The sequence below is a fragment of the Cuculus canorus genome, chromosome 14 (genome assembly GCF_017976375.1).
Source record: "Cuculus canorus isolate bCucCan1 chromosome 14, bCucCan1.pri, whole genome shotgun sequence".
Classification (NCBI taxonomy): Eukaryota; Metazoa; Chordata; class Aves; order Cuculiformes; family Cuculidae; genus Cuculus; species Cuculus canorus.
In genome coordinates this window covers 16,363,827-16,378,121 of record NC_071414.1, presented here as the reverse complement: position 1 = coordinate 16,378,121, position 14,295 = coordinate 16,363,827, and the positions used below count along the sequence as shown (strand labels likewise).

The 14,295-nt window shown below is 40.4% G+C and overlaps 1 protein-coding gene across 1 annotated transcript in view; it reads left to right on the top strand.

The window, feature by feature from the left end:
• The window catches only part of SPOCK1 (SPARC (osteonectin), cwcv and kazal like domains proteoglycan 1), a 294,412-nt gene that overhangs the window by 274,128 nt on the left and 5,989 nt on the right, over positions 1–14,295 (top strand). The window contains exons 7-9 of the mRNA XM_054079892.1: positions 1,618–1,734; positions 8,443–8,664; positions 9,269–9,331. Of these exons, the coding sequence (XP_053935867.1) occupies positions 1,618–1,734; positions 8,443–8,664; positions 9,269–9,331 (402 nt within the window). The remainder of the gene's footprint in view (positions 1–1,617; positions 1,735–8,442; positions 8,665–9,268; positions 9,332–14,295) is intronic.

Sequence of the window (14,295 nt, the reverse complement as noted above, 5' to 3'; positions counted from 1 at the left end):
TGTTCATTCCTGAATATTTATTACCTATAAAATTAGTTTTCTTCCTACCCTTCACCCCTTCAGGCAATATCTCCTTATTACAGGCAGGATGATGGAATTTGTTGTGCTATTGCTTGTGTTGCAATTTTTCTGTGATAAAAGACTTTGTTTATGAATAACAGCCAAGGAACAACAGCAGCATGAGATGTTCCGTATAGAAAAGATGGCATGGGGGCTCAAAAATCTTATCACTCTGATTTTTGTCTGAACTTGCAAAGATAAAGTAGTTTCTAATGAATAAAATATAATGCTAAGGTAAGAAAATGAAGTGATAAGCTTTTTCAATAAGCCATTTTTTACGGCTAATATTGCATTGTCTTCCATTTCTTTTACATGTATTGTTGTTTTCTTTACGACATACTTTTTCCTTACCTGGACTCAGCCTTAGTGGGATAGTGATCTTCATTGTTTTCACTTCAGTAGGAAAATCAAGCTCTTTGAGCATTACAGAAAAACGGGACGTCCCCCCACGTCAATATGCAAAAAAAATTCCACTTAGAAAAGGCTGTAATGTCCTGTCTCTAACTTCAGAGTTATTTCTGACCCCCAAAAAAACATGAGAACAAATATTCACCACAGCCGTGAGATATCAGCCAGTTCATTGCAGTCATTGGAGCAGTGAGTTTAACTTGGGAAGACAAGCCGTGGGACTCAATTGTTCTTCAATAAGGTGGAAGGAGGAATATTATAGTGTGCAGTGAATTGAAGAAGATGTATTGTGGCTTGCTCTGTGAAGGATGTCTGCCTCTATGGCATAAAATCTTGCTCTGTATTCCAAGAAATGTCATTTAAAATGTAGAATGAGTGCACCGCAGGAATAATAAAATTGTCTGAGCATGTGAATTTTAAGCACTAAGCATGATACAGAAACAAGAATATTTTTTCTGACAGAAACTGGTGACTAATGCAGCTTTCTTCCTTAAAAATATTTCTTTCAACTGGACATGAATGTCTTGGCAGGAATTTCTGGAAAAAATTAGATACTTCTCAGTAAAAATTTGTAAGGAAAGAATGTTTTACCTCACTAACAAAATGGAATTGACAACCATCAGTGGTGGCAAAGTCTCATTTGCAGTAGAACTGGAGCAACATAACAATTTTCTTTTGTATGTATAGAAAATGTATGTACATTCCCTATTACTGTGATAATAGCCTTCTACTAAGCCAAATGTGTTTATAAATTATTCCTAGCTTCTTGTTCAAGTGGTATGTCTAGGCGAGTATGTCCCTCCTCCCCATCTGTTTGACTGATATTTTTCTCTGAAATCCTAAAAGGTGAAAGCATGTAAGTTAAATAGTCACATAGCTCTAATTGAGAACCTGCAGGTAGCTCCACGTGCCACTTCTTCCATCACAAATCATGCCAGCTACTGAAGAGATGCTTGAGCACAACTTATAGTTCATACTGACTTACATTTTCTTTCTAACTTGCATCCTTTTCTCTGTCATCTTCTGCTTCAGAACTCTTAATAAGAAGGACTTTACAACCATAAACAATATTTTTCTAATAGACTATATGGAAAAAAGTTTTTTTTGCAAGTGCTCTTGATTCAGACTGGTCCTTTCTTCTTTTTCTAGCTTGCACAGACAAAGAATTGAGAAATCTCGCATCGCGACTAAAAGACTGGTTCGGTGCTCTTCATGAGGACGCAAATCGTGTCATCAAACCAACAAGCTCGGAGACGGCACAAGGCAGTAAGAAAACACTTTTCTTGTTGAACACAGAGTGTTGTAGACAGCTTCCCAGCCTGAGAGAGCATTAGCTGAGCACAGCTGTTAGTGCTACAATGTCCTGACAAGCAGGTGCCACCAGGAGACCTGATCCTGCAGATAAATAGCTGCACTATTTTCTAAAGGAGCTACAGTTGTCCTGTGCTCTTTGTGGCCCAAACTGCCCTAAAAACTGGCAGTCAGAGAAAGAGAGACCTTTACAAGTTAATCAGGCAAATAACTGTGTCTGAGGGCCATGGAGGTCACATTTATACTAGTAAATAAAACTGCTCAGGGACTTTCTCAAGCCCTGAGGTTAACTAGCATGACATAGTTCATGTCTGTACAGTTAAACTCCATGACCTTCCAAATCAGCGTGGCTGCATCCAAATCACTTCTTGGGATGGACCATCGCATATGCTTATCTCCCTATTTTTGGCCAAGCATTTTTCAACCCAACGTCAGTGGCATGAGACAAAAAAACTGGCATACAAGAATAAGGAAAATTGGGCTAATGTTGCAAAGGACTCACTTAGATTTTATTTTTCAATTTCTTGCTAATACCTTATGTAAAAGAAAGAATAATCAGAACATCTGCATTGCAGCCACAGAGCTGGAATAGTTAAATGGTGTGCAAGGCTGGAATCTGTTGTGTCCCAGGTATTGAATAACATCATCTTTGCTTCCTTTGATGTGGGTTTTTGTTTTTTTTAAGAAAGGAAGAAAATGAATAGTTTAGAGGACATTTACTCTCTGCGGGTTTAGCCAACATGACTGATTTTGATGTCATTTGCCCACCAGGGAGGGGAAGGATTCAGATAATAGCATCAAAAGAGGTCATGTTCATCAGAGAGCAGATGCAAATTTATTTTCTGTAAGGACTCATTAATCCTTTTTAGTAGTATGTCCCAAACCACGCGGGCCCCTGGGTTGCAAAGAAGGATGTACAAGTTTTATCTAGGTATGTGACTCACCTTCACTTCACTGCCCTGATTCTCTGGTACAAGCTGCCTAAAGCCAGGGTCCGCACACACGGCGTTTAAAGGGTTCAGTCAGCTGTTCCCTGTTTATGGCTCCTTTGATCTGTCCCTGTTTTCCTTGTGGTGTGAGACTAGAGAGGCTAAATTCGCAGTAGAGCAGACGCAGGATGGACACTTGCTGTTGGTCTGTGTCTTCACAGCTACTCTTCTTTTGTGCTACTTTTGAGCTTGTGTAGCAAGAAATTGCTTCTTCCAAAAAAGACAGTATCTACAGGTTATATTGCCCAAAACTACAGTCATAATTCATTGGTGCCAAGTAACTGTATCTTAAAACTATATGGTGAAGTGACTGTGTTCTGTGTAAATGGTCTTTTTCATATGTCCTTTACTTTCAGTAGTATTTACAACAAAGTCAGTATCTTTAGAACCATATGCCTTACTTTTTAAATCATGCTTAAAAATTTGTTATCGTGCAGAGGAGCCAAACCATAGTGCAAAAAGGCAACTGGATGTGCAGCTAATCATGGCTTCAAGATGTGAATTCATTTCAGACTCCATGACTGAAAATACCAGACACTTAAAATGTTGTCTGAAGTCCTTTGGGCACAGAATGACATGAAATGTCATTTTATCAGACTGTCAAAAGGATGTTTCTCATGCAGGTGACCTGTAAGCTCATGAGGAGTTTGCCAAAGGCCAAAGACCAAATTCATTCCTGAAGGTGTTGGCTCTTTTTTTTTTGGCTGAAGCAATTTCAGTGAGAAAAACACTCCTGGTGATTCTGCAGTGTTTGCTCTGATTCACAGAGGAGCTGTTATCTCTTTTTAGTTTAGTTTGATTCCTGGCAGCTTTTATATGAAAGGCTGCCTTGATGATCTTAAAACACTTGATCTCAACAATGTTCATTTTTAAACTGTTGACTTAGTTTGGCACATTTTCTTATTTTCTTGTATGTCAGTTAAAAAAGAGAGAAAGAAAGAAACTTTGTGAGTTAAGATGCCTACACCGTTTTTGAATGCCACAAAACTTGGACTTATTTTTCTTTCTGAGAGTTTGAAACACTAGTCATGAATTAATCTGTATGTGCCAAATTCTGCAGCTCCAATTCTCTCTGGTAGGACTGAAACTACACTCAGAGTAAGGACGGCAGTATTTGGCTTCCTCTAAATTCAACTTCAAACACTTGTGAAAATGAAGGACATCTTAAACAGAGCTCAGAATTCAAAGTGAAGTTCAGATACCCAAGCTGAAAAAAAAAAAATGTGTGAATCCTGGCAAACAGGACACACGCGGCTCTGGAAGTACACTTTGATGTACATGTTGCCCTTTTTTTATTGCTCTGCATGTGTTGCCCTCCTCACCAGGCTGATCACTTCATTAAACTGAACTGGTTTGGTTATGCCTGTAGAGTCTTAAAAGGCATACACATCCTCAAAGTAATCCATTTAGGTTATGGCCCTGTGGCAATAAAAGGAACAGATGGTGGGATGCAGTGACTAAGATGCCTCGGACACATCAGCTGTCTAGAGAAGGTGTTCCAGCAGAGATTTCTCTATGCTACATTAAATTTTCAAGATGTTCCTGTGAGTGTAAATAAGCTTTTTGAGTGTATTAAATTCTCCCCCAGGTGAAGAAAAAAGTACACTCTCTTTTGTTTGTTTTTTTTTTTGAACTCTCTTGAAAGGAAAGGGATGAGGGCAAGTCATTGTGTTTGAAATCTCAGATGTTCATTTCAATGAGCTATCTGCTTGATCCCAGCAAAGCACCATAGGCCAGGAACTTTGTCTTCTGCAGGCTTTGTACAATTGAAATCTCTTCAATAAATAATATAAGCAACTCAGGGACATGCTTTGACATCAGGAAATAATAAAACTAATTAGATAGTAAGATCAGATTCAAATTGCTCCTGAGCCTGTTGATAATTCATAACATTCCCTTATTGTATCTAGATAGTCTCTTTGGTCGGAGCGGGAGTTGTTTTTCTTTTACTAGACATCTATGCAGTATGAAGCATTTTTTTATGGGAAACGTTTCTTCTCCTCCTTCCTTTATTTTAAGTAAGTGATGAGGGAAATTAGGTTAATTATTCCCCTGTTAATTTAATTGTAGTGTACTTTAATAAAATAAAACTGGCTCATGTAAGTCAACTCCTGAAGAGGGAAAATAATTTTTTGTGCCAGAAGGTGTGTTTGTTTTTAATTAGGACTTTCACTTAAAGACTTTTTTTTTAATTTAACTCCATTTTAATTCAGAGGAGATGGAGCGTTTTTATGTATTAATGAGACTTTCACATGTAGGTCACCGGTTTGATTTACTTCCAGTTCTGTAGTGAATGAAAGTTATCAGGAGGCTGAACAGCTGTCAGTCGGAATCAGAAACATAATGGTCTCAATCCAGGTCCTTGTGAGCAGGTTCCAAACGAGAGCAACCACCGCCACAGCTGGCTTTACTTAGCATCTGGGTTGGTGGCCTCTGCCAAGGAGCCAAAAGCAGAAGGGATACAGAGCTTGCACCATTTTCTTGCTTCTCACCAGACGCACTGCAGAGCTGAGCTGATGCAGAGAAAGATCTGGAAGAGTTCTCACTGAGGACACTGTTATTGTGGGTCTGTTGAGCTAGAAATCCAGCCTGTTAAATAAGCGCATAATTTGTTACAGAATTACAGTATGCAGTTTATTTCGACCAATATACTGCATTATGTTTATAAGCAAGTATATCAAGAGGCTCCAAAAAGGAGTTGATTCGTTCAACGTCACTTGGCCTCACCAAGTGGATGGATGGGAGCATAGTGACCTCCCAATGAACATAGGTGAGCTCTGAGAATCATTTTCCGTCAGCTGTCCTGGTTATGCACTGAGTCAGAGCCTGTGTTGTGTGTTCAGGGCACTCTGCGTTCATTCCGGTTGCTGGGTGCCAAAAGCATCCAGGATTCCTGGCTTAGGGCTGCAGGTGCAGCGTTGCAAAAGGCGATTTTATAGACAGTAGCTCTCACAAGGAAAGCATTTGAAATGGAGGTAGATACTGCTGTTCGCTTTCCACCACGTACTGAGGGGCAATTGAAGAATTAACCTTTTCGTTCATAATAACCATCTAGCTAAGTTGCATCTATCACTGTGATATTTAAAGTCATCCAGACCACACTGTCTAATAATGCAGCACTGCTTAATAATACAGCCTCTTCATAAACCTGATCTGGAACTCTGGTCACAATAGCGAAAGCTCCCTTTTTAATTAGAAATTACAATCAAAACCTCTTCAACTAATGTAATTAACTGTCTTCATAAGTGACCTTTCACGATTGTATCTAGCACCTAAGCCCTGATGGAGTGTCACTGAGCAGCTTCGTATTCACATCAGTCACTATCTCGTGATCTGCTCAGACAGATCAGTACTGGGGGCACGCTGCTGTTGTATCCCTGAGAGCGTGTTGTACACACAGATAAAGACTTCGCAGCAGGGAGGAAAACAAGACTCAAATAATCCATAGACACTGTCAGGGGCAAGTTCATGGCAAGATCTTCTCTTCCCTGTGTTGATCTTTGCCATTTAGGAGGTGATCTTTAGAGACTCACAAGGGCTGAGCAACGTGTATCATACTCAACTGGTTGTACAACAGACCTTGTAGTTATTTACGTTAACAGCAGTAGGTGCCATGACGGTGTAAGGACCATCACCAGAGAAGGCATGTTATCAGTAAAAAGGGAATCCAGCTGGTTTTCTCCTGGAAACTGTTAACTGGGGTAGCTGAAGCATATACCAGTCCCTGTTCCACCATACAATTGAGTGGTCCACCCCTGTCTGTTTGACCACCAGCCCCAGGGTGGGGAATCAGGCACAGCATACACTCACACGAGGCAGGACGGCGTGCCATGCTCATTGGTGCTTGTAAAGGCAAAGTCAAGGATTCTTAAATCCTTCAACTCAATAAGAGTTTGCACAGTGACCAAATCCTGCTTGCCTCCTTCAGACGAATAAAATAATTTAAGTCAGTTGTCCTAATTGCTTCAGCAAGGCAAGCATGCTTTCTCCCTACGTCTATTCACGCGGTCCTTTTCACTGCACTCGAACTTGATTAGGTAACGTTAGAGGAGATAACAACACAAAGATGTGATGAAATGTTGAGTGTGATCTCTTCCCTGCCTGAGCTGCTTCTAGCCCTAAGGAAATAGTGTTAACTTCTTCCTTTCTTAGAGAAATATGTATTATGAATGACATAAACCTTCCCATTAGTTAACCCTTCTGATTGTTCCTCCATGTCACTGAGCACCTTCAGCTGCAGCTGCATACAAAAAGCACAGCTTCCAGCATAAAGCGCTGCCCTCCTTTGGATTAATACTTAAAATAGCAGGTAGGCTGCAGAGCTTGGACAAACCTGTCGGTGTGACTCCAGCAACACCTTCGGTTTCCTTTTAACAAAGCAGCATCTTGAAATGGGACTTGACACTTCGAGCAGATAAGGCTAAGCTTGACCTCTTTCAATGAAAGATGCAGCAATAGGAAAAAGCTCATGAGGCTTCTTGACAAGGTCCATAGCGGAATGAATAGCGCACAGGCAGGTCGCACGCAGCCGAGAGGGTGTGAGCGTGCCGTGCCCAGAGCATGTGGCTCAGGTGCCTCTCAATCCCCGGCCAATTTATGCACCTTTCTGAGTCCTTGTTGAAACCAATAGCCCTATTTTCATATTTATTAGCTCTACATTACAAATATACTTTCTTTCATCGTAGATGACTTGGAAATTAGCCCGTGTTTGTACCAAGCATTGAAAAGTACAATATCTGTATGGATTTATAATGCTTTGTCTTATTTGTGAAAAAAGGCGATGCTACAGTTTTAGTGGAGACTGCAGAATGGTGAAACACGTATCTCTCATGTTGTGGGTATCTGTACGCGTGACTCGGTCTTTCTGTGATACCGCTGCTGCTGCAGTCTTCTAAGGATTTGGACTATTAAAATGAGTGATGATGATGGTTTCCAAAGTGCTGGAAAAGCAGAATCCTCTTTTGTTGCACAGTGCTGGAGGTTGCAAGAAAGAATAGTGCTGGTATGGCATAGGAGAGCATGTGGAGTCCTCTGGAGCTCCTGGCTGAAACAGTGCCATTCTTCAGTGGTGCAAGCCAAAGAGACCCTTCATCTCTTCTCTCCCCCTGCTTCCACCAGACAGCTCATAATCCAGATGAAAGCATTTTGTTGTCCACCACAGGAGGCAAGGCTTTGATGAGTGAAAAGCTGGGATGAGAGGTGGAAGGTGAGAGCACAGTGTGAAAGAATTTGATCAGGGAACTAGAAACAAGTCTGGAAAATAGAATTTAAATTGCATCACGCACAGTCTAGTTTGAAAATACAGTGGATGCAGCCTTTTCTTATCTCGTTTCAGTTTCTTGGAACTCAGGGCAACCGACTTGGACTGAGAACATTTAAAAAGTGTGAGATTTTTTGTGTAAAAATAACTTTGAATTACAGTAATTAGCTCTGAATCTCAGCTCTCTACCCCACGGCTTTTGAGGAGTGTGAGTAGTGCTCTAGTCTGTAGCTGTGCTTGAGTTTAAAGCTTTACCCAATCAGTTCGGTCTTAGAGTTTTATTCTGCTTTGAGCAAGTCAGGTTAATGTTCAGAATCCAGGTAATAAAAATTAGAAAGGCTTCAGCTTAGCAATGATTCCTGTGCAATGGACGTGCTGGGGTTCAGCTGGGGATATCTGCCTATCTTCTTACAGGATTTGACACCAGCATACTACCAATCTGTAAGGATTCCTTAGGCTGGATGTTCAACAAACTTGACATGAACTATGACCTGCTGCTGGATCCATCGGAGATCAGTGCCATTTATCTGGATAAGTACGAGCCATGCGTCAAGCCTCTCTTCAACTCTTGCGACTCCTTCAAAGATGGAAAGCTTTCGAACAACGAGTGGTGCTACTGCTTCCAGAAGCCAGGCGGTGAGTTGTGCAATTTGCAGTACAAAAAAAATGTTGTTTAGGTCTCCCTGTGTTTCAGGTTTGATTGATCTGCTTATAGAGATAGTTTGGTAATTGGTAATCAGCTGCATTACAAAGCTCTTTTCTCCAGCATTGGTGTGAAAGGGCAATGTGTAACAATGTTTAATGTCACAGAAGAACTGTATTAATATCCCTTGTTCATTAAAACAAACAAAGAAGCGCCAGTACACGCGGTCTTGGAAATAAGCTCTATTGATGATAGAAAGCTCAAGAACTTACTCTTTTATTAATTCAGAAATTAGTCAATTAGCAAATCATAAATTAGAGAGCTGGCATTATGTCAGTTTGGTGAAAAGAAAGAAAAAATGGTTTAACAATTAAAATGGCCCCCAAACACTATTTGCAACCACAGTGCGTTGCTTTTTTTTTTTTTTTAATTAGTGGAGCTAATGACATAAATTTGTTTTGCAGTACAGTACCAGCATATGGGCTTTTTCCATTCCCAGGTGTACAGTAGTCTACATTTCATGTCAGTAGTGAAGCCAGTCATTACGGAGTCTGTCCCGTACCATCTGGAAACTGATTCTCATACATTATATTTTAGGTCTTCCTTGCCAGAATGAAATGAATAGAATTCAAAAGCTAAGTAGAGGGAAGAGTCTGTTGGGTAAGTTCGATTACTTACTATTCATTTACTCAACTAATTAAAGCTTCTGTGATTATTGTAACTTTATATGCAGTAATGGTTTTTCAATTAGAGACTAATGTTTTGAGTCAGGAATATTCACCACGGAGCGTAAGCCTGACACTATGAAATTAAACAAATAATGAGATAGCAACATTCAGAACAGGTGTCAGCGTGGCAATGAGTTCAGAACTAATTTACAGCTCTCCAGAAATGCAAAACATTGTCTGTGCAGAGCTTAATATTGCCTCCATCACCTCATAGGTCAGAATAAGTGCGGAGGCTGCTTGATACTCAAATCTCCCATTTTTCAAGGGTGACTGAAGATGACACAGTGCATAGCCCATGGGTTCATGTCTTCTTCCAGTTAGGGTGAAATGTATGTATTTCTTGGAGTTCAATTTTGTCCAGTCAGCCTTAAAACTATTTCAGTATATTCCATGTATATGAAAACAGGAATTTGTATCGTCTCATTTCAGGGAGGTCTGCAGGATGCTCCATGCTGTAAGCTGCGATAATGCCTGCCTCTCTCTTTACTGACAAATTAGGAGCCTAAATTAGTTCGTAACTTACACTGCTTTGGTGGATATCTAAAATGAGGTGAAATAAATCCACATATGACATTTTCCCCCTTAATTGCTAAAAGCTTGGGTTGTTGAATTGAGTAAATGTGAGGTAACTTTTTCTGTGCCCTAATGTCATGCAGTATTATGCGGTGGTATCTTACTGATACTTCTCTCCTAGCACATTTATGGACATAAAGGCAAGTCATGTGGGCATATCAGTACAGATTAAAGTCTTAGTTTACTGCAAGCCCTGCCTTTCACCCTTGGAGAGGCTGGCTGACCTCAGACCCAGGCTGTCAGGCCCATCATCAGGGACCCGTGTCAGGTTCTTGCACAGAGCACGCGTGTCAGCTCTGCTGAAACACTTCTCAGATCGCAGCCTGCTTCTTAGGTTGCATTCCGATTTTAGTCTGATATTTCTAGGTACCGATTAGCAAACCCTGCAAACGGGGCTTCCACAAAGCTGCTCTTCGCCAATCCCTGCCATTCCCAGATGCCACTGCCATTGGACTTGAGGTCCGGGTACCTTTTGAACAATCCCAACCTGGATTCTTTGGTTTAAAATAAGAACACACGTGGCCAAAGGCCACAGGGACTGTAGTTTAGTTCCATCATCCTTTTATAGCAAGTTCAGATAAAGATTAAGAAGCTTCAGAGTTACAGCTCCTGCTGTTCAGAGCTGGGGGAGCGCTTGGAGGATTGATCGCTCAGTTGTACGTGTGCTCCATACAGTAAATATTTTGCATTTGTGTTCAAATACATATTGTGCCAGAGGAAATCACGGTGTTTTCTGACTCGTGGGTGTCATGATTTTCAAAGCCACCTAAAAGAATAAGACACCCAATTCCTAAAAGATAGCTTTGGCTGCCCCCTATTTATTTTATATTTTGTTGCTATTTGCTCTATGCAATAAATGTCATCTAGGTTGAAACTTAAGTGGTTTGTTCCAGTGTGTGGGGAAAAATGATGACTATATTGCAGGCAGTACAACATGCAAGCAGTTATCCCACATGTCACTGGGGTCTGATCACAATAGCAGGAGTACGATGACAAAGTAAAAGCAGTAAGAATAGTCCCTAACCACAAATAACTCCTAGTCAGCTGTATAAAAAAAAAAGAAGGGTAAAAGTGGCTGTGCTCAACAAATCAAGAAGTGCCAAGCATAGGTTGTTCCACAAGCTAGAAAATTTATAATATAGAGAGAAACTCTTTGCTTCACCTACCTTGAAAGGTTGCCTGCATAATGGCACCTGTCTGTGAGATTTTAATCTAATCTCGTAACTATTTATACAGCAGAAAACATTGTCTTTTCTCTTCACTGCCTGAAAAATCATGCAAATGGGAACCGGAATGTACACATGACAAAAAAACACGATTGTAGCAACAGCAACAAAGATCGAAAAGAGAGATTAGTATTTTTATAGAAACTAACCTCTAATAGTTTATAGAAACTAACCTCTTTCCTCCTCTGTCCCTGACATATGGAACACAGCATTTACACTCCGGACAGTATGCCTGAAGAAGATTTCTGTTAACCTGTATCCATTGATAAAAAATGATGACTTTTGATATTTTGTTCTCTGTATATTTTTCACAACACATGACAGTTGCAACAAAGTACTTCAAAGCCATTGCCATTAGATATATTGAATTTGGAGGCTTTCAAGTAGAGTCTAGCGTCCCAGGGGACTGAATTAAAAAGTAAACAGCACTATTCATCTTTTCCTACCAGATTTACCTAGAGTACAATTAACTGCAGAGAGTGTACTTTTAGAGCATACAACTGTGCAGCCTGATAATGCTTCTCCCACATCACTAAGGTAATAAATTTCTGCTCCCGTCACTATTTTCTTCTGTATCATCAGCCCTGTGAATTCAGCTAGCATAATAGCTAGTACAGGGAGCTGTGTGCCGGCTTGCTCTTAATTCCATCAGGCTTTTACCTGTGTGCTTCGCTATCTTTAACGTACAATTATTCTCCCTATGTCCCCTGACAAAGGGAAGTATTATATAGATAAGGAAATTATGCAGAAAAACCCAGAAGAGATATAGGTCTGGAGCCATAGAAAGGGTATAGATGCAACAGTGCTGTTAAGTTCGTGTGGAATAATTAAATACTCCACGGGGCAGAGAGGGATGGGGAAGCAGGATTCACTAGCCTGCGGCGGTTCGGTGGGGCGTGACGTTTGGTGATGCTTAATAGTAAAGCTGGTTCAGCAGTGGTCTTCTCCGCACTTGTGTGTGCGAGAACCTTTGGAGAAGAAATGTGAACTCCCTTGTCTTTGCAAGCCCTCTGAATGTTCTCTGACACCAACCAAATTATAGGGTGAAATATTCCCACTAAATAGGCTGTCTGGATGCCACTCCAGAATAGCAGAGCTTGTAGCCAGAGTTTATTTCTAGTGAATGCAGGGCCTGATTCGTGTAGGATTTGCGGGATGAATCATCACACTGCACAGCACTTGCTCCCGGTGACTCTCTGTCCCCACCAGATTATCACCTGCACCTAGCACATTGGAAAGGACGCGCTGTAATCTTCTCTCTGATGGCTGGCAAATACTGTGGCATTAGTATGTATAGCTAAATATTTAAAGCTCTGGTGTTACAAACAAATTGGCACGAATTTCCCGTGCAGAAGGAATAGTACCTTCTGCTCTACACTGTGACCCAAAGTGTGAATCCTTTCCACACATAGTTATGTTGGCAGTGAGCCTGGGCCATAATTTATTTTTAAATCTCTGGCTTTTACAGTCAGTGTGGAATATTTTAATACCTCACAAGAAATACAGTGAAACTATACAAAAAGGCCTGTTTCAAAGGGAAATGTTGCATTGCCCAAGGAAAAGAGAAAGCATAAGAGAGTTTAAAATGCAGAAGCTGTTCTCTGTTAACCCTGTAATGCCACTGAGGTTCCCCCTTTGATTCTTCTCTAGAGCCAGATGCTCACCTGATATAATAGGGGAGCCACAGTGACACTGGTGCTGCTGTGCTGATTTACACCAGCTGAAAATCAGCACCTGAGCGCTTTTCTTCAGGTTGTATCTAGTGTGATAAATACCCAGATTGCTTAACAAAGACAGGACATGAGCATAAATATGAAAAAAAAACACTGTTCTTAATCAAAATTGGAATAAAAGATTGAACAATGAGTAGTAACTTAACAGAAGCTGGTGAAGTTGAATGCAAATACATGCTTCTTAGAACCATTTTTTGATAAACAGTGAAAATTAATCTTTGGTTGTTGTCATTATGCTTACGTTTGTACCTCACCATAAAAGTGGTACCTACAAGCGAACGCGCTGTAATGTCATGAATTGAAGTTATTTAAAATACTCTCGCTAATGGATATGAAGTGGTCTCCAAAACTGATCAGATATACAAAGATTTCAGCAACTGTTCAAAGGCTTCTGTTCTCATCTTCCAGACCTACATTAGCAGCACTCAAATATTAGACAAGATCTGCAGTGTGATGAGTTTGGAAATTCAGGGATTCAATTTATATAGTTTTGTGTGTGTTTGTTTGCATGAGATTGACTTCCACTATTGTGTCTTTTATATAGGAGATTTCAGGACATTGGGGCAGCACCTTCTCATTCATTTTTTTCTGTGAGAAATGTAGTGGAAATAGCCCCTTTGACACATGAACTGTCTGAAAAGACACTGTACACATGGAACTAGTTAAAAAACTTACTGCGTGACCAGTAAATCACTGGTGTATTTGACAAAGGAGAGAAATACTTTCTCAAAAATCATTTAAGACAAGAAATCTGAGGGCAAGGGTGGGTTTCTGCCATGTTTCAAATTGAAGCAATTGGCAAAGAAGGGAAAATGACTGTACTGACCTCCCCTGGGAATAAAGCTAACTCATCTCCAAGGACAAGAGGGCTTTTCATATTGAAGTACATTTGCTGTATCTGCTGAAAATGGTGGGAACAATAAAAGAGGTTTCTCCTGAGGGCTTCCTTCTCTGCAGAAGCCAGAATGAGCCACACTCTACAAGGCTAAACTATGATAGTTTTATTGTGAGAAAAATCTTGGGCTTTAAATCCAAAGACTTATTGACTTTAAATCCTGTTGTCCCTTTCTGTAAAGCTTATGCATTACTTTTTTTTATACGCGAGAACTCTCAGTAAGTCAGAAGTTGTGCTCGAGATTAGTATGAATAGCAAGCAGATGGCAGATACCTTCCAGGGATAATTACAGTGTTGTGGAAAGACTTAAATGATAAACACTAAAGGAGTGCAAATGGAAGGGAAATGCAGTATTAATGAAGTTGGGTAATAATCTAGTTGGGAAGAAAAGTTTAAAACCACGAGTTAAATCTGAAAGGGGCTCTGTGCGAACATATATATCATTCAAGGACAGACTGAACATGTCCCT